The 23121-nt window shown below is 59.7% G+C and overlaps 1 protein-coding gene across 1 annotated transcript in view; it reads left to right on the top strand.

Annotated features, from left to right (window-relative positions):
- Positions 1-17269, top strand: part of IL4R (interleukin 4 receptor) — a 35097-nt gene extending 17828 nt beyond the window's left edge. Inside the window, exons 2-10 of the mRNA XM_045570282.1 lie at positions 1339-1426; positions 2496-2634; positions 3871-4022; positions 5159-5310; positions 6641-6797; positions 9277-9376; positions 11028-11106; positions 12338-12387; positions 13162-17269. Coding sequence (XP_045426238.1) covers positions 1357-1426; positions 2496-2634; positions 3871-4022; positions 5159-5310; positions 6641-6797; positions 9277-9376; positions 11028-11106; positions 12338-12387; positions 13162-14665 — 2403 coding nt within the window. The 5' untranslated portion in view covers positions 1339-1356 and the 3' untranslated portion in view covers positions 14666-17269. The remainder of the gene's footprint in view (positions 1-1338; positions 1427-2495; positions 2635-3870; positions 4023-5158; positions 5311-6640; positions 6798-9276; positions 9377-11027; positions 11107-12337; positions 12388-13161) is intronic.
- The last annotated feature ends 5852 nt before the right edge of the window (positions 17270-23121 follow it).

Below are 23121 nucleotides of genomic sequence, written 5' to 3' on the forward strand. Positions count from 1 at the left end.
GATGTTCACGGTGCCGTGAGTTTAAAGCACATGCTTTCGTATGGTGCCAGTACTGCCGGTTTGGTAAACAGGTTTCATACTCAAATCCCTGTAATCATAGCAGCGACTCTGAAGGAACAGAGACTAAAGTGAGGGGCACTGCTGGGCTTGTGGTGTGGGGGGTGTGAATTGTGCCCTCTCTCTGGGCGTCTGCACCTTCCAGTCTTTATTCCCGGTTACGTCTTGTGGGGTGCTGTTAACACAGCGAGGCTGGTCCGTGACTTCACTGCTATAAACCCCAAACAGAAGGCCCTCCATGGGGTCAGAGATCAGGGAGGGGTCACATGCTCTGTCTGGAACACGCACACCGAGGGCGTGTGAGGGACTCTTAGCTCCTGCGTGTGGGCGCGGCCCTCTGGGCTTGCCTGACCGCCTGGGCTCGCTCATGCACTGGGGTCAGCAAGGCCAGCTGCCTGCCCCGCGGAGGGTGAGCTCACCGCAGGCCCGGGCAGCCGCCCCTGGCCAGTGTGGAAGGGGACCACTGGGACCTGCCGTTACCGTCCTCCAGCAGGCGAGGCCGGGCGCGCCTCCAGGCAGCGGCTGTGCCAGGGCAGGCCTATGCATGCCGCACTCTGGCTAGCATCCTGCTGGCCAACACTAGTCACATGGCGAGCCCAGATCCAAATGCAGGGAACGCCCTGCCCAGAGCGGTTGGGGGGGTGGGGGGAGGGAGGACCACTGCAAGGTTATGTGGACATGGGGGGGAATTGAGGCATTCATGTAGTCAGACAGCATCACTTTTAGTGACTGCCTAATACGTCATTGCATGGGTCTGCCATCCTTTATTTAACCAGCTCTGTAAGGTTGGACAGTCAGCTTAGAATTTCCAAACTACTTCAAGGAATTGTAAGTCCTTCAGGGTGTTAATTGGGGGGTTGACACACACACACAAAAATGAAGGTTGGGTAAATAAATTTGGTAAGTGTTGAGCGGGGGGGGGGGGGGGGGGGGGGGGGGGGGAGTTCCCTTATTGCAGGACTTATGAGAACCTTTATATGCAAATACGCAGAATGAACTTCCGGAAGTCCGAGGGATACACACACTCAGCCGGGCCTGGGCTTTTTCCAAGAAGCACCTCCGGGGACAGGTGTTCCTGGCTCTCGCTCGGGGCTTTGTGCATCCGGGTTGGGTTTGGTGATTGGACAGGTCTCTGCTGAACACGGAGGGCTCACCGTGGCCAGACACAGTGGCCGGGGTGGGGGCGGCTGTGTCTGAGTGGGGCGAGCTCTGAAGGCTGCACTGGGATGCCTGGGTGGCGGGGACACGGGTCAGCCCTCACCGCTCACTGTCTCTCCGCAGGGGCCCTAGGACCTCCCGATGGGGCGGCTCGGCTCCGGGCTCACGCTCCCTGTGAGCTGCCTGATCCTGGTGTGGGCGGCAGGCGCTGGTAAGTCACCCCTCTCATTCATTCATTCATTCATTCGTTCATTCCTTCAGCAAACATGTACTGACTGTCTACCTGCCAGGCCCAATCAGGGAACAAAGCTGAGATCCCCGGCCTTGACTTTGCACTGTGGTGGGGTGAGACAGCCGATGACAGGTGGCCCGGATTATAAATTAATCCTAGGGTTGTTAGAAGGTGTGGGAAAAGACGATACAGAGCAGGGCAGGGAGGACTGGGGAAGCGGGGTCAAGGGGAGGATTGCAATTTATAACACGTGCTCAGGGAAGTCCTCAGGAGTGACAGGCACTGAAGCAGAGACTGAAGGAGGTGAGCAGCAGCTGTCTGGGGAGGACCTCAGTGGAGGCAGAGCCGAGAGTCTGCCTGGAGGCTGGTGGAGCCAGAGGAGTGGGTGGGGCCGGGTGGCAAGCCACCAGTCCGGAAGCTTTGAGGGTGTGAGCGGAGGAGGTACATGGCCTGTTACACGGATACGATCCCTTTGTAAGCATGAGGGTGGAGTCGGGAGGTTGGGGAGGAGCAAGCCGGGACATCCTGCTGGTTCTCAGCAGGCCACTGAGTGGCTGGACTGGACTGAGCACCCCACCTTCTCACCCGCCCTTTGATATTGGCCAAACCCAACAAGGAGCCAGTGGCCACGGGCACTGGGTGACAAGACGGTGGGATCAGCCTCCTGAGCTGCGGGGGTGGAGGGGGGTGGGGGGAGCACGGGAGCAGCACAGGGATAACCGCCTCCCGCTGCAGGGCAGGTGCCTGTTGGCGGCCGTCCTCACACTGCCTCGTATTTTCCCTGTAATTTGGCCAAAGGCAGGTAGGTGAGCGGCAGCACACGAAGGTCATGGGGTGCCCCCTCCGTGGGCCCTGCACCCGGGGATCGTCTTCAGCCTCGGGAGCCGCCTCAGGGCAGCGGGAGGCTGTGAGGACGCACACGGCGGTCCGGGCGGCGGTGCCCGTGTTCGCGACGGGCCCTGGTCCTGTTCCGGCTGGTTCCGGCCTGTCCCGGTGGCCACGCCCTCTTGCTGGGCCGCTCAGGGCGCTGCTGTGTCTGTCTCCCCAGGGGGTGTGCAGCTCCGGCAGCAGCCCACCTGCTTCTCCGACTACCTCAGCACCTCCACCTGCGAGTGGAGGATGGGCGGCCCCACCGACTGCAGCGCCGAGCTCCGCCTGACCTACCAGCTGGTCTTCCTGAACGAGGGGTGAGCCTGTGCCGGGGAGCTGGGGCGGGGGGGCGGCGAGGGGAGGCCAGGAGCTTGGCCTGAGTTCGCCGGCGCCCGGTGGTGCCCTGGAGTGCCGGGTGCTGAGTGCGGCTCCCTGCGGTTCTTGCTGGGGCCGGGGTGCAGTGTGCGATGCCGTTGGTGTCATGCCGCTCCGAGCTCACGCACCGGGCCTGCAGTGTGTGGATGGAGAGGGATATCGGACCAGGCAGCTCTCAGGCCCTCAGCCTAAGGACTCCAGCTCAGAATGAGCGAGGACCCCAAAAGCATCCGTGCAGGCAGCCTGTAGCGCTCGCTCTGGGCCGCTAGGAATGGAACCAGGACATTGAAATCACAACAGCACGCAGCCACCAGAGCAGCGACACCGTAACACACCACGTGATCGCTAGAGAACTCCTTGGTTCGCGTGAGAGAGAGCGGCAGGTCGTTTGACCCGGGCATGACCATTGTTAGGGCGCAGTCAGTGTGAAGTTCAGCATGGGACGTGGGATGCATGTTCCCGTGATTTATGTACATGCCCTCGATGCACCAGGTAGGTGCCCTGTGCTCCCCAGGGCGGTGCCCGGGCCTAGATCAGAGGTGGGGTGCTGGCCCTGAGCCACACGGGGCCCCCGTGCTGTAAACCGAGTGCTGGCACGTGGCCACGCCCATTCGCTCCTGTGTTGTCTGTGGCTGCTTCTGTCTTGGCCAGCAGGGTGTGCAGTGTATGGGGACAGGAATGGCCTGGCTCTCACAGTCTGGCCCTTGACGGAAAACGTTTGCCACCCTCCGGATGAGACACAGGTTGGCTGTTTGGGGCGGCACGTTAGGATGACGTGTGGTGGCAGGGCGTGTGCCACAGTGCCCTGCATGGGAGAGGACAGGCCCCAGGCGTGCTAGCGCGCGCGCGCGCACGCACACACACACACACACACACACACACACACACACGCTGTTACAGATCCTTCGGTGCCATGGTTCTTCCCTTTCACTGGCCTTCAGGGATGAGCCGAGTCCTGGGACCGAGGCCGCAGCCAGGGGGTGGTGGGCGAGGGGCTGTGGCAGCACGGACGGCAGTCCTAGCCCCCTGGCCCACCACACAGGCTGGCTGCCCTGCTCCCAGCCCCCTGACCTGGTCCTGAGGCAGGAGACCAGGAACTAGCAGAGCATGTGGTTCCTTGAGGCATGTCCGGGGGACACCGTACGTGCATGACAGCCTAATGCAGCCCGTGTCCGCAGAAACCACACGTGTGTCCCTGCGAACAGAGAAAGCACCATGTGCCAGTGTGACATGCTGATGGACTACATAGTCAGCGCGGACATCTACCAGCTGGGCCTGTGGGCTGGGAAGCAGCGGCTGTGGAGTGGCTCCTTCATGCCCAGCGAGCATGGTGAGCGGGCGGGGCGGGTGCCCTAAGCCCGGCCCTGGGGTGGGCCAGGCGGGTTCCATCCGGGGGAGGGCCCAAGCAGCCTTTCCTTAACCCCGATGGGGCTCTTGCCCTGCCTGGGCCTTAGTCCTCCCGTCTTTGAAATGGGGTTGGGCTCAGCAGCACCAGGCCCCCTCAGCTCAGACAGGCAACCCCCTGGTTGTGAGCGCCCGGACCGGGTGTTGAGCAGGCTGCTTGGTGGAAGGTGTTCTTGCCGCAGACCAGAAACTGAGCTGGGAACCGTCCTCACCTCCCTTGACTGCTCAGCTGCTGCTGCTGCTTCAGACAGTCCGGACCAAGCATGTCAAACTCGCAGCCCATGGGCTGCATGCCTCGTTTATTTGGCCCTTGTTAGCCTTTGAGTTTCACATGCTTAGTCTAGACTATGAAAGGCTGACCTTATCCTGCTGCCCAGAGTCCCTGCAGGCATTCCCCAGAGCTGGCTAGGGGGTAATGACAGGAGTTTCAAACACCATTTATTGCTGTGTGACCTTAGGCAAGTCACCTCTCTGAACCTCAGTTTCCAAAAGAGAGTTCCTATCCCCATTTTGCAACTGAATAAACTGTAGTGCAGAGCAGGCAAGTAACCCGCCTACGGTCACACAGTATGAGCAGCAGAGGCAGGGTCTCGCAGCCTCCGCCGCTCCATCAGCAGCGCCTGCAGGACCCCGCTTACCCGCTGGTGGTAAACTGGCCCATGCACAAACCCTGAGTTAATGTAATCCTCACATGCGCATGGCGACATTGGTGCATATTATATACTTGCGATCTCACTAATACGATTGCTTCAAAAGAGACTAAGTCTAAACACACGAATCAAAATGAAGAAAAATGCATGGTACATAATGTAGCTCACAGACGTGGCTGAAAGTGTGAAGGACGAAAGTGCACACGCCGGAGTCTGGGTTATTTGGCGTACACGTGCTGGGTTCCCCGTGGCTCCAGGGAGAGGGGGAGCAGCGCCAGAGTGAGTGCCGGGATTGGAACTGCTATGACCGTGAACCTCCGTGGTGCCTACACATGGAGGTGGTGTTGACTGAAAACCTCAGCGGTCCGGGCTCCGAGGGCCACACGCCCTCACCAGGCCCCCTTCTCCCCAGTGAAACCCAGGGCCCCCGGAAACCTCACGGTGAACGCCACCGACTCCCACATGTGGCAGCTGACCTGGAGCAACCCGTACCCACCTGAGAGTTTCCTGGCCTCTAAGCTCTCCTACCTGGTCAACATTTCAAACGAAGACGACCCCACGGAGGTGAGTGGGCACGTGGGGGTTCTCACCACCCCCTGGGACTCGGGGAGCGGAGACCCCATCCCAGGGTGGGAGACAGGAGCCCGGCTAACTGCAGCCTGGGACCTGGAGTCCCGGCTTCTGTCCCTCCGCCCCTCGCCTGGCGCCCGGTGTGCGGAGAAGGGACGTGACTTGTGGGCCTGCTCCTCCCTGTAAGGGAGGCTCTGGGCGCAGCTGTGTGTCCCAAGGACCGGAGGGACACTGAGATTTCGGGGACCCTCTCAAATGACTGAGTCCCACCATGACACCCTCACTCAGCATAGTCTCCCTGACGCTGACTGGTCAAGGCCAGCGTGGCCAGGGCTGCGGGCCGCCTGAGGCTCGCAGGGAAGGATGGCTCCCAGCTCCTGTGAGTTTGGCCGCATCCGTGTGCCAGGGGCTGTTGGGCCCAGGCAGGAGGCCACCCTCCGTTCCTCCCTCGTGGCCTTCCCCCAGCCAGCCCGGGGGAGAGAGGGCGCCCCGGGAGTTTGGCTGATGGTCTCACATGATGTCACCACAGGTGTGGTCCCACACACCATCACCTTTGTACTTCCTGTCGGTGAGAAACAAGTCAGAGTCCTGCCCACAATAAGGGACAGGACTGTACAGGGCAAGACACAAAGGGGATCCTGGGCCCTCAGTTTGTCTGGCACCATTTTTTTTTTAACGCAATAGGCAGCAGACAACACCACCTACTAATTGTCATCTTACCTTGTCCACTCAGCTACAGTCCTGGAAGTCTTCCCAGTGGGGGCTGGTGGGCGGGGCTGAGGTCGGGGCCATGTGCCTGGGCTGGACGTGAGGCTCCAGAGAGCCCATGAGGGAGCCAGGGGCATGTGCCTCTGTCTGCGCTTCAGAAAGTTCATCACGCTCCCTGGGCGCCAGGCCCTGTCCTAAGTGCTTCCCTGCTTCAACCCATTTAATCCTCACGGCAACCCTGGAGGCAGGCACTTTTTCCCTCATTGCAGAGAGGACATTGAGGTTCCGTCACTCACCTAAGGTCACACCCCCCGAAAGTGACAGTAGGGACCCTTGCCCTCAACTTACAGATGAGGAAACTAAAGCTCAGAAAGGTTCCGACTCGCCCCAGCCCTGTCCTAGGGCTGGTCAGTGGGGTGGGGCGGGCCGGTATTCTGACCCATCTCACTGGAGCCTGGTCACAGCCATGGAGGTGCCAAACTGCCTGGGCCGGCGGAATGACCAGATACCAGGCTGGTGGCTCTTACACGCCGTGCGGTCAGCCAAGGACAGCAGCCCGAGTGGGGGTGGCACCCCGGTGCCAGCTGTGCGGTGATGTCTTCCTTTCCTCCCCCAGTTCCTAGTCCACAATGTGACCTACAAGGAGCCTACCTTCCGCTTCCCGGCCAGCGCCCTGACGCCCGGGGCCCCCTACAGCGCGCGGGTGCGGGCCTGGGCCCCGAGCTACAACAGCCTGTGGAGCGAGTGGAGCCCCCCTGTCAAGTGGGTTCACTGTGAGTATCCGGGTCAGTGCTGAGCGGTTAGTCCTCCCCGCTTCACGCTGGGCCCAGACTCTGCCCTGGCCGAGCACCCGGGTCTCCGTCCGAGGACGCCTCCACGCAGGTAACAGAGGAGCGGCTGGCACGGCCACTGGCCCAGGCGGGCAGGCGGGGCTGCGTGGCAGGTGCCCACGGGGCCCGAGCTTTCCCGTGTGGAAACGTGCTTCTGTGTGTGTGACAGTCCAGCGTGACTGTGCTGGCCTGTGGGTGGTCTTCCTCCCGGGCTCATCTCTCTCTGGGACAGAGATGGTTAACCTGTGTGTGCTGGGCCCTTTGGCAGTGAGGGAGCCCCGAGGACCCATTCAGAACAATGTTTCTACAGGCATAAATAAAGAACTAGGATTAATTTTATACAATTATAAAATATACCTTAAATATGGTTGTGATCTGGGAACATATGCTTCTCTGTTAACAGAGAAACAGGAGCGAGGGCAGTTCTCATAAATACTGTCCCCAGAAAACGGATAAGTGACATTTGTTATCTGGCAGCAGTATGTGGTAGGAGAGCAGCTGTGATGTCTGTGGGCAGCTGGGTGACTGCTGATGCTCCCTCCATGCCTAACGGGAGGAAATGCGAGGTGTCAGAAGTGAGTGCAAATAAAGATGTCATTTCTTCCCCATCCAAGTCCCAGACCTCTGAATTCTGCCTGCAACCTTGTTGGAGGTCTGTGGACCCCAAGTGAAGGATCTCTAAGGGCCCTGCCATTGTCTGCAGCCAGCCAGCAGAAGGGGAAGGAGAGCAGGGAGGGACACCTGCTTCTTAAAAGCCTTAGCCTGGAAATGACACATCACTCCCTCTCAAGTTCTATTGGTGAAACTGGCCACTTGGCCACACATAGCTGCAAGGGATTCTGGGAAATGTAGTCCTTTGCTTGAAATAGCACCCCCAAAATAACTCTTTACAACTTTATCACTTGGCTTTTGTAATAGAAATGTTGAATTATCTCACATTCCCAGGTTCTTGCAGCAGCTCAATGATATCACCCCAGAGTCTTGCCTTCTTTTCCTCTGACATCCTTAGCATGGCAGTATTTTATCTTTAGATTTGCCACCTCATGGCCCAAGTTGGCTGCTGTACACAGCCTCAGACCCCAAGGGCCAAGGAAAATGAAAGGTTCTATCACTAACAGGAAGCAAAAAATCTTCCCAGAGCTTCCTAGCAGACCTTCCCTTGCATCTCTTTGGCCAGGACTGTCACATGGCCTCTCTCAACTGCAGTGAATGCTGGGAACTCAAATGTCTGGGAAGGAGACTAGGATCATCGTGATTGGCCTGAACCTCAGGGTGGGCACATTGCCACTGGGCAAAGAAGAGGGAAAGATAGGGGAGGAGGCTGCCTTAGGCATTGTCTGCACTGTGGAGAGGAGATGGGTGGTTAACATTCACTTAGAGAAGAATTCTTCAAAGTGTCTCTTCCCCATCTGTCTCCACCTGGGCTGTGAGCTCTGTGGGTAGTAGCTACCCTGTGCCTGTGTCCCCAGTGCCCAGAAAGGGGCCAGGCACACAGAAAGTCCTTGGGAAAGTGTTGTTGAATTGATTTGATTCTAACATTGGCCTGGGGAAGGGAGGAGAGGGGATGAGAGGGGAAAGAAAAGGAGGGGGGAGGAGGGGAGGGGAGGGGAGAGTAATGGCTTGCATGGAACATGTGCAGTGTGCTGGACACATTCCTTATTTCCACATCTATTTATTGAGCTCCTACTATGCGTGGCCCCATGCTAGACACTGGGAAATCAGTGGTGAACAAAACAGACAAAAATCCTTGCCTTCTGGAACCGGCACTCGGGGGAGGGGGAACAGAAAATAAACATTCAGAAAAGAGGAAATCAAATCAACCCAGACCCAGCGGCAGTGGGTCTGGAGGCAGTAAAGTAGGGAAAGGGGGCTGAGTGATGGCAGAGAGGGCGCGGGGGAGTTTGGGAGCTGGCGAGGGTGCAGTGAGTGAGGAGAGGAGCCCGTGTGCGAAGGGGATAGCAGCATGGGGAGCGGGCGCTGTTCTGAGTGCGGTGGGTGGTAAGTCGTGGGACCCTCACAGCTCCCCGTGAGATGAGCACTGTTGTTAACCCCATTGTGCCGGTGAGGAAACCGAGGCACCGAGGGGGTGAGGGATGTGTCCTGGGTCACCAGTGAGGGTACGACAGAGCCAGGCTTTGAACTCAGGTCGTCCAGGGCCAGAGTCACTGCCCTGGACCTCTGTGCTTCAGGAAAGAGCAGCAATTCAAGATCCTGAGCTGGCACTGAGCGTGGAGGAGCAGGGGCAGCGAGGGGGCCTGTGTGGCAAGGGCTCAGGGTGCACGGGGAGGGCCCAGGGGCTGGGGCGGGAGGGCTCGGGGTGGCTGATCGTGCGGGATCTGGGAGCCACTGGCTGAGGCTCCGGGGAAATGGAGACCAGGTTGTACCCAGCAATGAGGGCTCATGGCTTCCCTCCCCCTTCCAGACTACGAGGGGCCCTGGGAGCAGCGCCTCCCACTGGCCGTGGGCATCTCCTGCGTCGTCATCATGGCCGTCTGCCTGTCCTGCTACTTCAGCATCCTCAAGTGAGTCCTGGGCTGGACCCCGGGGCGGGGAGCGGGCAGGAGTCCCTCCTCTCACCTGTGGGCTTGCAGTCCTCGTTCAACCATAAGTGTTTATGGAGCGAGGCTCTGAGGCAGCAGCTGAAACCCACCCAGGGCCTCTGTGAGCCTGTGGGAGCCCCATGTCAGGCCTGCAGAGAGCCCGGTGTTTCCCCCGCAGCCCCAGCGCGAAAGGAGATGAGCTGGGCGCAGGCACAGATTCCCGGGCGCTGTGTGTTGGTCAGGGAGGGGGAGAGGCGGGGGGACGGGAGGGGGCAGGATATTTGAGCTGAGAGGGGCCTTCCTTGGGAGAGGGAGGTGGATCTGCCTGGGGTGTGATCCAGACAGTTGGGGCTGACAATAGACCAAGGAATTCTAGGTGATTGCCCTGACAGTCGGGAGACCAGGGCTCCGGTCTGGCCCTGGCGCTGGCAGCTGTGGGACTGGCTCCTCCTCTGGGGGCTGAGAGAGCGGGAACGTGTTCCGTCCGTCCTAAGAGTCTGAGAGAGTCTTGGATCACAGTGGGGTGGGGGTAGAAGGAGCCTGGTTTTCAGGAAACATGGTGTCTCAGAGCCTCAGTGCTCCCATCTCTGAAATGGGACTAGAGTCCTCCCTCGCCATGTGAGGATTAGTGACGGCTGAGGATTGACTGGGCGCACAGTAAGTGGGCAGGGGTTGCAGGCTTTCCTCTCCGTGTCTTGTCACTGACACCTCCCAGCCACCGTGGGCTGGTCTTTTCTCTCCTCTGAGCCTCAGTTTCCCCATCGCCTGTCCTCCCAGACCCGCTCACTGTCCAGCACTCCAGCCTCTTGCTGTTCTGTGAACGCACCAAGCAGGTTCCCTCTGAACCTTTCACTCGCTGTGCCCCTGCCTGGAGGCCCTTTCCCCGGCATCGCCCTGGCTCCCTCCTCTTCCACTCTCAGTCCCACTCAGAGGCCGCCTCCTCAGGGGGCCCTCCTGGACCACCCCCATTCCTCTCTACTCCTTTATCTTCTCCATTTCCACTCGTGGCGCTGGATGCCATCATTAATGTCCTGTGGTTACTTCTGTCTGTCTCCTCTTCTCTGAAGTCAGCTATGTGAGGGCGGAGCCTTTGCCTGCTTCACTGTTCTGTCCGAGGCCGGGCACAGGGAGTGTACACAGTAGGGGCTCAGCACGGCATGCTGACTGAGTGGAGTCAGCGGAGGCTGACCCAGGGCATCTGAGGACCTTCCCTCAGAGCTGACACGCCATGGCTCCAGGCCGACCGGGGGAGGAAGGAACCTGCTTCTTCCAGGGTCTCCTCAGCCTCTCAGCCTCCCCTGGCCTGGCTCCCAGCGGCTCCCTGGGGGACCGCTGATGGGAGCACCCGAATTCTCTGCAGCCCGAGTGCCTCCTGCTTCCCTGGGCTTGTCCCATGAGGACAGAGGCGGCGAGTCGGGAGCAGAATGCTGGGGCACCAACCGGCTCCTCTGCCGCCAGCTGTCCCTTCAGCCCCGGGAGCCTCAGTCTGCCCATCTGTGAATGGGGTTGGCAGGAGGCCCTGTCCCACGGGACATCCAAAACCAACCCACATGGTCCTGGCCCCTGGGAGGAACTGGCGATGTGGTCATTTCTGTGGGTGGAGAGACCAACGCGCTTCCCTTCTCTTTTCCAGGATCAAGAGAGAGTGGTGGGACCGGATCCCCACCCCGGCCCGCAGCCCCCTCGTGGCGGTGGTCATCCGGGAGGCCCAGGTAGGCGTGGCCGGTCCGGGCTGTGGAGCTCCTGGCAGGAACCAGCATCCCGGCGTCTGGGCGTTAGACACTCACGGGCTTTGGATGTGCACCTGAGTGTCAGGAAGGCCCCAGCACAGGCGCTTCTGCAGCCCAGTGTGGTCATCAGGGGCCAGAGGCTGCCCCCTCCCCCCACCTCAGCTTTCAGAGCCGATTTCCAGCCTGGGGCGGGTCCCTCCCTTGGGAGGAGATGGCCCCTGTGGTCACCGGCATGTCATCCCTGGGGAGGTGCCTGCACCCGGGCAGGAGGCCAGGAGGCCAGGGAGGGGGCACTCGGCTCCTGTGTGTTCCTCTTACGGGCAGGAAACTGCCGCAAAGCGCCAGCAAACCCCTCCTTTCTCACTGGCCTGGGTTGTATCCCATGCTCATTCCTAAGCCTTCGCCTGCCAGGAGCGGGGAGACCGGGGGCCGGCCGGTGCCAGCCTGAGCGTGGCCGCGTGCGGTTGCCCGAGCTCATGGGCTCTCTGTGAGGGGGCGGGAGCCGGTCCTCAGGTCTCCGGGGACCCTCCGGCAGGCTGTGGGCCCGGCCCTGCCGCTCACCTGCAGAGCGGCCTGGGTTTGAGCAAGCGGCTAACCGCCCTGAGCCCGGTGTCCTGTGGGTTGTGCGGTGATTATGGAACGGTTGGAATTCACCGAGACGGTGCCTGTGAAGTGTGTGTCACCAGGCCCTGCACAGAGCCAGCCTCATCCACGTGTCAGTCAGCTTTGCTGTGCAGCAAACGATCCTAAACTTGGTTGAAACAAGCCCCATCTGTAGCTCCTGCTTCTGTAGTCGCTCAGCGGTGGGGCCGGAGGGGGGTCTGGGCCGGGCAGGGAGCTCCCCGGCCGGGCTCCTCCCCGCGGCTTCGCGCCCAGCTCCGCGGTGGTCTGGCTCTCGCCGGGCCCTGGAGTGACTGAGCCTGTCGTCCTCCCGCGGGCTGGCCCGCTGGCTCAGTGCCACGTGTGCCCCTTTCTGTGCCCAAAGCACGTCACCGGCCGGGCCAGGCCCATGGGCTGGAGGAGCTGCAGACGGCGGCCACTTTGCCTTCAGCCTCAGCAGCTGAGCATCGGGGCGGCCTCGCTCAGTCCCAGGGGCGGAGGCTCCGGGAGCCGCAGTGGCTGGTCTGACCTCCGGCAGGTGACGGCAGGGCCCACAGCCCTCCCCAGCTCACTGCGGCCTCTCCGCTCTGCTCACCGCGTCTCTGTGTTCCAGGTGCCGATGTGGGGGAAGAGCCCTGGGGGCCAGGAGCCGGCCAAGTGCCCGTACGTATATGAGCTTGGGTCACAGCCCGTGTGGACCTGGAGGGGGTGGAATTGGCGCAGTGAGGGGGTCCCACGCCCCTCTGTGCCTGCCTTTTCGTTGGCACTCAGCACTGTTCTTTGCAGGGTGGGAGGGGGAGGAGTGGGCTGGGGAGGTGGCTGCTGGCTGGGCCCCTGAATTTCCCTGGGGGGGTCGGGCAGGTGCGGGGCCTCCTTGGGGGTGCATTCTGGCCTGAGCAAGGCTGTGGAGTCAAGTACCCGGGCAGCGGTGCCCGCTGTAAAGTGCTGACATCACCGCATGCTGGTTGGCAAACACCACTGTCCTAAACCCTGAAGATGCCACCAGCACCTTAGCCTCCTTAGCGCCTCCCCCAGGCCTCTGGGCCTCCCCCGGTGCAGTAGCCGAAGGTTAGACCCGGCACTGAGGGGCCTTCATGACGCGGGAGCCCTGCCCCCGGCAGCCGTCCTCAGTGGGCGTTCCCTGTGCTGCGTGTTTTAAATCCCATCCTCCCTGACAAAGACGGTTCATTCAATAGTCTGAGCTGGCAGTGGGTCCGGGTTATGGGCTGAGCTCCAGACATCCCCAAGGCAGACAGGGCCCTCCTTCCGGGGGCTCCCAGGGCAGGAGCGGGGCAGACTGAGAGGCAGTGGCTGTAAAGCCAGGAGGCCCGTCTGCAATAGGTAGGCATCAGTCCAGGGCGGCTTCAGGCTGGGTTTTGAGGGATGAATAGGAGTTTTTCAAGTGGAGACACTGACCTGACCAAACTGCTTCTGCAGGTACTGGAAGACGTGTCTGACGAAGCTCCTGCCCTGCCTGCTGGAGCCCGGCCTGGAGAGGAGTGACAGTTCTTCCAAGGCGGCCGGGAGCGGGCCTGCCCAGGGCCCCGGACCAGCCTGGCGCCCCGCGGAGGGCAGCAGCGCGGTGCTCTGGCCGGAGAGCATCAGCGTGGTGACGTGCGTGGAGCTGCTGGAGGCCCCGGTGCAGAGTGAGGAGGAGGAGCAGCAGGAGGAAGACGGAGGGAGCCTCTGCCCCTCGCCCGAGAGCAGCGGGGCCGGCTTCCAGGAGGGCAGGGCGGGCATCGCGGCCCGAATGACGGAGCACCTGCTCCTGGACCTCCTCGGGGGCGCGGAGGGGGGCTCCTGCCCGCCAGGCTGGGGGCAGTCCTGCCTCCTCTCGCCCTTGGCAGGTGCCAGTGCTCAGGTGCCTGGGGCAGGCAAGGAGCCTCAGGAGGCCCCCCTTCGGGGCGGGGAGCAGCCCCCAGAGCGCCCCCCGGCCACCCGGACGCAGAGCCCCGCCCGCCTGGCTGTGGCAGAGCTGCCTGCCATAGTCATTGCCGACAACCCCGCGTACCGCAGCTTCGGCAGCTTGCTGCGCCCGCCCTCGGACCCGCAGCTGGCCGAGGACCAGGGAGACAGGGACCCCAGCGTCCTCCCTGCCCCCCAGCCCTCCGGGCCGCCTGCCGCACTCCAGCCTAAGCCAGAGACCTGGGAGCAGGGCCTCCGGCAGAGCATCCTCCGGCTCCGGGCGGCTGGCCCCTCGGCCCCCGGCGGCTACGGGCAGTTCACGCCAGAGGTGTGGCAGGGCAGCACCCGGGGCGGCGAGTCGGGCAGCCCCCCCGGAGACGCCGGGTACAAGGCCTTCTCCAGCCTGCTGGCCAGCGGGGCCGCGTGCCCAGGGCCTCCTGGGGCTGAGGCCAGCAGCGGGGAGGGGGCCTACCGGCCCTTCCAGGACCTCACTGCTGGCAGCCCTGGGGTCCCTGCCCCTGTCCCCCTGTTCACCTTTGGGCTGGACACGGAGCCACCGCCCGGCCCTCAGAACTCGCCCCCCCTCACTGGCTCCCCGGAGCGTCCCGGTCTGGAGCCAGGGCCGCAGGGAAAGGACAGCCAGAAGCGCCCACTCGCCCCAGAGCAGGCCGCAGCCCCCCTCGGGGACGACCTGGGCAGCGGCATCGTCTACTCGGCCCTCACCTGCCACCTGTGCGGCCGCCTGAGGCAGTGCCACGGCCGGGAGGAGCCGGGCCAGGCCCACGGCGAGGCCCCCCACGGCGAGGCCCCCCGCTGCTGTGGCTGCCGCTGTGGAGATGGCTCTGAGCGCCTGGGGGGCCCCCCGCCAGGTGGGGTTCTGCTGGAGGCCAGCCTCCCTCCGGCCTCCCTGGCACCCCTGGGTGCCTCGGAGGAGGGCAAGGCCCCCCTGTCCTTCCAGCCTGGCCCCAGCAATGCTCAGAGCTCGAGCCAGACGCCCCAGATGGTGGCCATGCTCTCGACGGGCCCACAGGCATGAGTGCGTCCTAGGTGTGCGCCCTCCTAGGTGTGCGCTCTCGTTGCTGAGCACACCTCAGCCCTGCCTGCGAACCCCTCTCCCACCCCATCCCCCACGCTGAGGGCAGCCAGGCTGGCGTGGCCGAGACAAGAGAAGCCGTGTGAAGTGAGGGTGTCTGACCGGCTAGGAGGCCGGACCTGTTCTCACACTGAGGAGCTCAGCGCGTGCCGCGGGTGGGAAGGCGGGAGCCGGGCCCTCAGAGCCGCCTGCAGGGACCGGGGGCTCCGGGCACCTTGGCTTGTGAGCGAGCTGTCGGCCACCTGATCGGTCCACGCTTCGCCAGCGCACTGCCCCTGCCACGCCGCCCACGGCCTGTCTGTCCCCCGCTCACTCGGTTGCCCACGTCTTGCCCGGCTCCGGACGCTGAGCCTAGACACTAACCGAGCAACGGGGAGCGCCGGAGGCTTTGGGGCTGATGGGAGCCCGGGCCTGGAGCGCGGCGATGAGCCCAGCGGTGCCACCATTCAGCGGCTCCGGTAGGCCGGCGCGGAGCAGGAGCGGGCAGGGGAGGGCGCTCAGTCAAGCAGGGGAAACGGAAGCTCTGAAAAACGGCGGTTACCGCGCAGTGACGGGTTGTGGGGTCCGGGAATAAACACACCCAGCTGCCTTGGGGCCGGTCGGTGCCCTGCAGACACCGTGGCTGCAGCCACAGACCAGAGGGAGAGCTCCGCCCTGAGAGCCGGCTGAGCTGGGCGTCCAGACGCCCACACCAGGCACGTTTCACCTGCCCGCCGGCCCGGACCTCCCGCTGAGTGTGTGTGTGTGCACGCGCGTGTGTGTGTGTGTGTGTGTGTGTGTGTGTGTGTGCGTGTGTGTGTGTGTGTGTGTGTGTGTGAGATTGTTTAAACCTAATATTTGTATTTGCAGAGGAGGCTGGGACGGGAGGGGGTGGAGTTTTATATAAGTAAAGGTTCTTTCTCTCTTTTTTTACTTATGAAACAAGCATGCTTTTTATCTTTATTAACTCATTGACTCCACACAGGACTCAAGTGCAATGAGGTGATCAGGAGGGGACCCAGGAAGCCTCCTGGGGAGCGGGCAGGGAGGCAGGTAGGGCGGAGGCCGTAGAGGAGGGAGTGTTATAAACAGCGCCAGCCGGGCCGCTGCTGCCTGGTCCTGCCGGGAGCTTCGGAAAGCCATGCACCTAGAGGTGTAAGCCTAGAGGTGTCCCTGCAAAGTGGGGTGGGGGCTGGGGTGTTGGTCGGCCCACTCCCCTCTGCCGCCGGTGGAGGCCACGGCAGGGCACTGGCAGCAGCTCCAAGCTTTGCCAAGGCTCACAGCTCATTGGCAGGCCCACAGCTGAGCCCGCGTGTCTGTCACCCAGGCTCTGCCGTGATGGTCCTCACACCCAGGTGGGTGGCCTGAGGGACTGGGCCTCCGACGGGCAGGCAGGGAGCGTAAGCTCCTAGGTCTGTGACTGTGTCTGTCACACTTTCAAATGGAGGCTTGGCCGTTTGAAGTTCCTTCCTGCTCTGCCGTTCTATGCAGCTCGCTGCCTTACATGCAGCCTGATTGTCCAAGTGTCTCCTTTATTATTTTTTTTAAGTGTCTCCTTTGTATTGAGCCCAAAACTATCGCTTTAGCTGCCAGAGTCCCCCTCCCCCCTCCCCCAGACGCCCAGTTTACAAGTGGGGACACAGCTTCAGGGAGGAAGAGGGGTTTGCTAAGGTCAGCAGTGAATGGCAGAGCCTGAACTAGCCTCTGGACTTTGTGCCTTCAGGAGTCATAACAAAACATAAGAATTAAAAATGAAAATAGCTATTTAGCGCCAAGCAGTATGCTAGATGCTGTATCTCCCCTGTGCCAGCTCTAGCAGGCAGGTCCAGTCGTCCCGGTTTCACAGCTGAGGAAGCAGCCCGGAGAGGCTGAGGTCTGGCCTCGGGTCCCACAGCGAGCGAGTCCCAGAGCCAGGCCTGCCTGCAGAGCTCCAGCCCCATGGAGGCCTCTCCTGTACCGCACGGCACCATCCGCACGTCAGCTCCAACCCGCTTTGTCTGAGCATCGTCTCAGGAAACCCAATTTAAGAATTAAGCAGCAGAGAAAGTACATTAGTGTGCGTGGTGGAGGGGCAGTTGGGTGAGGTGCAGCAGGATGGAGGCAGAGTGTTTGTTCTCTCCTCAGGATTTTATAAGGAGGGAGACCCAGCTGGTGGGCTGAGGCTGATGTGACAGAAATAACGGGGCTTGGGGCTGGGATGGGGAATTAGGTAGAGAACCTCCGTCTCTTCCCTGCCTTTAACCACCTCCCAGGCTCCCGGGAGCTGGAGAAAGGCCACTGCTCTTGCTTCCCCAGCCCCCTTCTGCAGCTTAGGAGGAAGCAGAGCAGGAAAGCAGGTAGCGGGAAAGCCCACACCACACATATTTACTGAGCGCCTACTGTGCCAGGGGCTGTGCTGGGTGCTGAGGAGACAGTGAGAGGAGCTGCTTCCCTCCTGGACCTTATAGTTCAGTTGGGGAGACACACATGGAACAGACAAAAGAAAAAATTGCAAACACCAATGGGTGCTGTGCACCCTAAGAAAGACACCTACTAAGAAGGGCTCCTGGTGGCTAACTGGGCTCAAATTTAAAAACTAACAGAACCTAGCAGCGGTTTCTACACAGGGATCTCTCCTGTAACCTTCAAGGAGAGCCTGCAGGGGACTGCCTGCCTGCACTGGGCTGCTGCCATCTGAGCCCTGGAATCCCATTTCAACCAATAGGACTGAGGATTTCCCCACCCAGTTGGAGCTGGGCAGCTCCACACAGCTCTATCCTGACCAATCAGGACAGTGCCTTTTTGGGCCAGACTTTGAGTTCTATTTTGCATGAGGACAGAACAATCAGGCACTAGGGGCAGGGACTTCTGTCCAGACAAGCCAGCTCTGAGAAGGCTCTCTCCCTTCCCACTGAGGACTGAGTCTCCCTGGCTGAGCTGAGACACGGAAGATACCTCAGTGGAGTGGAGAGGAGCAGACCAGTACAGGCCAGAGCAGGCTGGATCAAAGGGGAGCCAACCAGGGCAGCAGGGAGCAGAGCACAGCTGTCCAGGCAGACAGGGGCCTGGCTCCAGGGCACCATGTTTGCACAGCCAAGCTGTATAGTAAAGGAGCTGTTTGCACTGAATAATGTCTCCTTCACCACACCCCACACCGGGGGTTCCTGTTGCTGTTAAATTGGTGCCAACAACCGTCAGTTGGCAGTGCTCTGCAGAAAACGGCCTGGGACATGGGGAGCTACAGGGAGGCCTAAGGAGGTGTGTTCACAGAAAGACCAGCCATGGCAGTGAGCCAGGGACATGGGGGAGGAAGGTGGGCACAGTGGGGGATGGAGTGAGGAATTTATATTTGGCCTAAATGAACATTACCCCACCCCCTGAGAAACATGGCCCAATAGACACCCATCTCTCTTTCATCTCCCCAATCCCCGAATGTAACTTGCCCACAAGCAGGAGCCAATGACACGGAGCCCCTGGACGTCCTCCAATCGGGCTCCCCCTCACCTTGCAGAGGACTGAGACTCCCCCCCACAGCAGCGCTGGCTAAGATCCTCGATGCTGGTGTTCTCACGCACTCCCACCAGCAATGAGTGGGTGTGCACAGAGGAGTGGCTGCTGCCAGGGCCTGCCTTCGAATTTTCTTTGACAACAGACTTTTTAAAATCCCCTTAAAATCTGGTCCTTGCCCATCAGCAAATGAGTGGATTAGAAAACTATGATACATCTACACTAGGGGTGTCGAACTCAATCAGAGAAGGGGCCAAAATCTAAAATCCAGCCTAAATCGCGGGCCGAATGGTTTACTGAACAGTCATAAACTGTCATTGTGATGGAAACGCAGCGGAGTGCAGTGATGACAGTGCGGTGCGGGCCACATTGCAAGGCCTGGCGGGACGGATTTGGCCCGCGGGCCTTGTGTTTGACACATGTGATCTACACAATGGAATACTACGCTGCTATAAAAAAAAGAAGGAATTCCTACCATTTGCAGCAGCATGAATGGACCTGGAGAGCATTATGCTAAGTGAAATAAGTCAGACAATGAAAAAAATACCACATGATCTTACTCATTTATGGAAAATAAAGAACATTATAACCTGGTGAACAAAAAGATAGATACAGAGGCAGTAAAGCACAAACAGACTCAAATTACAGTGGAATGCTGGGGAGTGTTGGGGAGGGGGGAAAGAGATCAACCAAAGGACTTATATGCATGCAAATAAGCACAACCAATGGACACAAGACACGGGGTGGGGGGGGGGTGTGCATGAGACAGAGGGTGGGGGAGGCTGGGGGGGAAAAAGGAGATATATGCACTATTATGTGTAATACTTTAAACAACAAAATAAACTTTAAAAAAATAAAATCTTTGGTCTTTGGCCTCCCAATCAGGCAGGACACCCCAAGGCTCGTTGGGGCATAAAGCCCTACCAGGCGTCTTCAAACTACGGCCCGCGGGCCACATGCGGCCCGCAGAGGAGTCTGATCCGGCCCGCCAGGTTTTTTGGGCAGTGAGCGCAGCCGAGGTGTTACAGTAGGAATTAGTAGTTCATATAGTCCGGCCCTCCAGCTCTCTGAGGGACCGTGATCTGGCCCCCACTTTAAAAAGTTTGAGGACACCTGTGCCTAGACCCTTCGCTGCTTTCTGTGTCCCCTTTATCCAGCCTGAGCCTTCGTTTTCTCCTTTGTAAACAGAAAGGATAAAAAAAAACCCGTGTCAGGAGTTTTCCTGAGGACAGTCTCCACACAATCGTCTTCGCCATGTTTTGGATTTCCTCCAGCCTAGACGGGGCACAGGTCACAAGAATTAAAGATAAAAACAGCGTAGAAATCCAGATTTCTCGACCCTGCCCACTGCTCCAGGCTCCTCTGAACTTCCCCGTGAGGCTCTGCGGGCTCCCACTTCCGCTGCCACTGTTGTTGGTTAAGCCTGACAGGGGAGTCCTAGCTTCTGCCCCCCTCCGGGCCCCCACGCTCTCTGGCTTATGCCTACCCTCCTGGGTCGGACTGCCCACACCAGGCCTGGGATCCACTCCTTCATTCGAATAGCACTCCCTGATAGGCAATGGTTAAACCAAAAATACATTTCTCAAGTGATGAGCATGGATCACAGTTTTATTTTAAATTTACAGGAAGGAAATCAGAAGAGAGGACTCAGGTTCCATGCACGACCTTAGGCAGCGTCTTACAGCCAGACAGCGGAGAGTGGGGCAGGGCTGCCCCCAGAACTCCTTACGGGGGACGCTCACGGCCCATCCGGAGGCCGCTCCACGCCGGGCTGGTGGCACTGGATGAGGCTGTGAGGCTGAGGACGTGGGTTGAGATGTTACAGACCAGCCGGTACGTTAAACAGCCCCCTGTGGCGCTGAGTCCGTGTGGGACAGAGCAGGGCTAGCAGGTCATGTTAGTCCACGTACAACTCAGTTTTCTCCGCCTGGAGGGGGTGCAGACCCGGAGAGACGAAGGGGGAGGAAGGGGCGGGGTCAGAGGGGCAGGTGTGCCCAGCTCTGGCCCCCCCCTGCCCTCCCCCCCTCCAGTGGAGCTGGAAGCAGGCGGCGGGGTGGGCAGAGGGTGCTGCTGCGGAGTTCCCAGCGCCCCCCGGAGGCTGGGCCGGAGGTGGGGCGGCCCCGGGGTGGGGGAGCCCCAGAGGCTTAAGCTGCCCTCCGGAGGCCTCCACAGCCCTTGATTTCGGGGTCCCCATGGCCCGACTCTGCACACCCTCAGCCTCGATCTTACAAAGATTTTTCCTGGGAGGTGGCATACTTTGGTTCTGTTTCTTTTTTAAAATATAAAACCTACTTATTGCTTTTTTCTAATTCTAAATTAGCAAGTGCCACCTTCTCCCATTCAGAGAAAACCTGAAGGTATAAATAGGAAAGAAAAACCACCGGAAACCCCATCCCCCGCCCCAGCACCGGCACTGTGTGGGCGTCACAAAGGACTGTTTTTAAAGACCTATCTGTGTGCATCCTGTAGAATGGCCTCCACACATGATCTTCTTGTAAAAGCTATTAATTAACCAAAAAACAAACAAAACAGCCCTAACCGGTTTGGCTCAGTGGATAGAGCGTCAGCCTGTGGACTCAAGGGTCCCAGGTTCGATTCCGATCAAGGGCATGTCCCTTGGTTGAGGGCACATCCCCAGTGGGGAGCATGCAGGAGGCAGCTGATTGATGTTTCTTTCTCATCGATGCTTCCAGCTCTCTATCCCTCTCCCTTCCTCTCTGTAAAAAGTCAATAAAAATAAAAAATAAAAAACACAGCAACTCCTTCACTGGCTCCTCACAGCAGCGGAAACCCGGAAACCGCGGGTGGGACTTGCCCATGCACCCTGACTCCTGACCACCCTCCCCCATAGTCTTACACCCCTTTTTCGGGCGAGAACAAACACAGAGACTCAGAGAAGCGAGGCTCCCCCTCATCCTGTCTCTGCTTGACCCTGTCTTTGCCAGAGGAGCTGTGTGACCACGGGCCAGGTGCTTGGCCTCTCTGGGCCTCCGTTTGGTCCCCATCAAGCACAGATAAGAGAGGCACCTGCAGCCACCGCGGTGGGTGAGGACAGATGTCACGATGGGCGAAGGCCAGAAGGTGCCGGTGCTCTTGTGATGAACCTGCCTGAGGCCCCTGGCAGCAGCAGGAGGGGGCCAGGCTTCCCCAAAACCCCACCTTTCCCACCACATCACAGGCAACTGGCCAGCAGAGAAGCCACGTGACAGGAGGCCGGCTCCTCGGTCCCTGCTGCCCCCTGGTGGCCCACTCTGGCCCCAGCGCCTGCCTCTGTTCCAGTAGGTCCTGTCCCAAGGCGTGCCAAGCTCAGAAAACTGGACCTGGAATCCCACCCATGCGGCCCACCCTCTCTTCGGTGTCTGCGTTTCCCCACCCTCTCCAGCACCGGCTGAAGGCTCGGCTGACAGGCATCAGGAGCTCTCGCTGCTCTGAGGACAGCTGTGTGACCAAGGCCCAGCCATGCAGCCTCTCTCAGCTTGCTTCCTCGTGGCGGTAGGTTAACAAAGCAGGAGAAAGCAAAGCAGGGAGATCTCAGGGACTGGATTAAAAGCAAAATTAAGAGACATGCTTATTTGCATTGGTAGGTGCAGGATGGCTACATTTGATATTTACAGTAAACAGAGCTGGTGTATGCACAGAAAGATAAAATGAATTTTGGCTCATGAGGGTGGTTTCGTCTCTGAGACAGAGTTTACTGCTCTGCTATGTCCCAGATGTGTTAATAAGAACAATGGGCAGGGCTTATTTACGGCAAAGATTAACTTTTTACGAAGGATGCCATAGGCTTGGGTGTTACTACCCACCAGGACCTTCCCAGCTACACATTCATAATCAGAGCATCCTGTGTGTTTCATGTCAGGCCTGCCACGGAGCCCCCTAATTGCCGGGCTTGCTCCATTGCCCCCTTCTCACTCCCGGCAGAGACCCAGGAGGTGGCCAATGCCCGATGAAAAGCTAACCCCAAGAAGGTAATTGCTTGCGTGTCTATACAGTGAACACAGAAGCCACAGCGGTGTGGAAGGGCGGAACGCAGGGACTACCTCGCCATGTCCCTGAGGGGCCCACCACCTCCCCGTCTCCCAGAGAAAACAAGCTTCTCAACTTCATCAGATTCAAACACTCCACACCTGGCTGCCTGCACATACCCTGTATTACTCTCACTGTACGCATCACCGTGAGTTACCATCTTCATATAACCCTGGAAGTTTTCTTTAAAATGCATGGAATGTGGTCACAAGCACTGCTGGTACCGTTAGCGCTGCGTGGCAGGCAGGGGTGCAGCTTCCCATTGGCTGAACTCCTGCCCCTGAACAGAGAGCACAGAGCAGAGCAGGCTCCGTCTTGCCGATTGTGGACGTGTGTGTGTGTGTGTGTGTGTGTGTGTGTTATAGTCTCTAACTATAATTGCCCCTCAGCGTGGACGGCAGACTGCACTTGCCGCCTGATTGTAGAGTTTGAATCTGCAGGTGGCAGACAGGCTCTGTGCTGCTTTCAGAGGCACCTGGCCCTCCCCATTGAAGAACGTGCTGGACCAGCCTCTGTAACAAGCTGTGTCTTGATTAAGTGGTGGCTTGAGGTAGAGGAAAAAAGGGCAGAGAGATGGAGATAGAGGTGGAGGTGGAGGTGGAGGTGGAGAGAAAGAGATGTGAGCAGCATCGATCCACTGCCTCCTGCACTCCCTCTACCGGGGATGGAACCTGCAACCTGGGCATGTGCCCTGACTGGGAACCCAACAGGTAATCTTTTGATGCAGGAGTTGGCACTTCAATCTACTGAGCCACCACAATCTAGTGCTTTTTACATAGACACTGAGTGGCCAGATTATGAAGATCTCTGAACACATAATAATCTGACCACTCAGTGCTAGTGGAGTGTGTGTGTGTGTGTGTGTGTGTGTGTGTGTTAGAGGCCCAGTGCATGAATTCATGCATGGG

The sequence above is a fragment of the Pipistrellus kuhlii genome, unplaced genomic scaffold, assembly GCF_014108245.1.
Source record: "Pipistrellus kuhlii isolate mPipKuh1 unplaced genomic scaffold, mPipKuh1.p scaffold_m20_p_31, whole genome shotgun sequence".
Lineage (NCBI taxonomy): Eukaryota > Metazoa > Chordata > Mammalia > Chiroptera > Vespertilionidae > Pipistrellus > Pipistrellus kuhlii.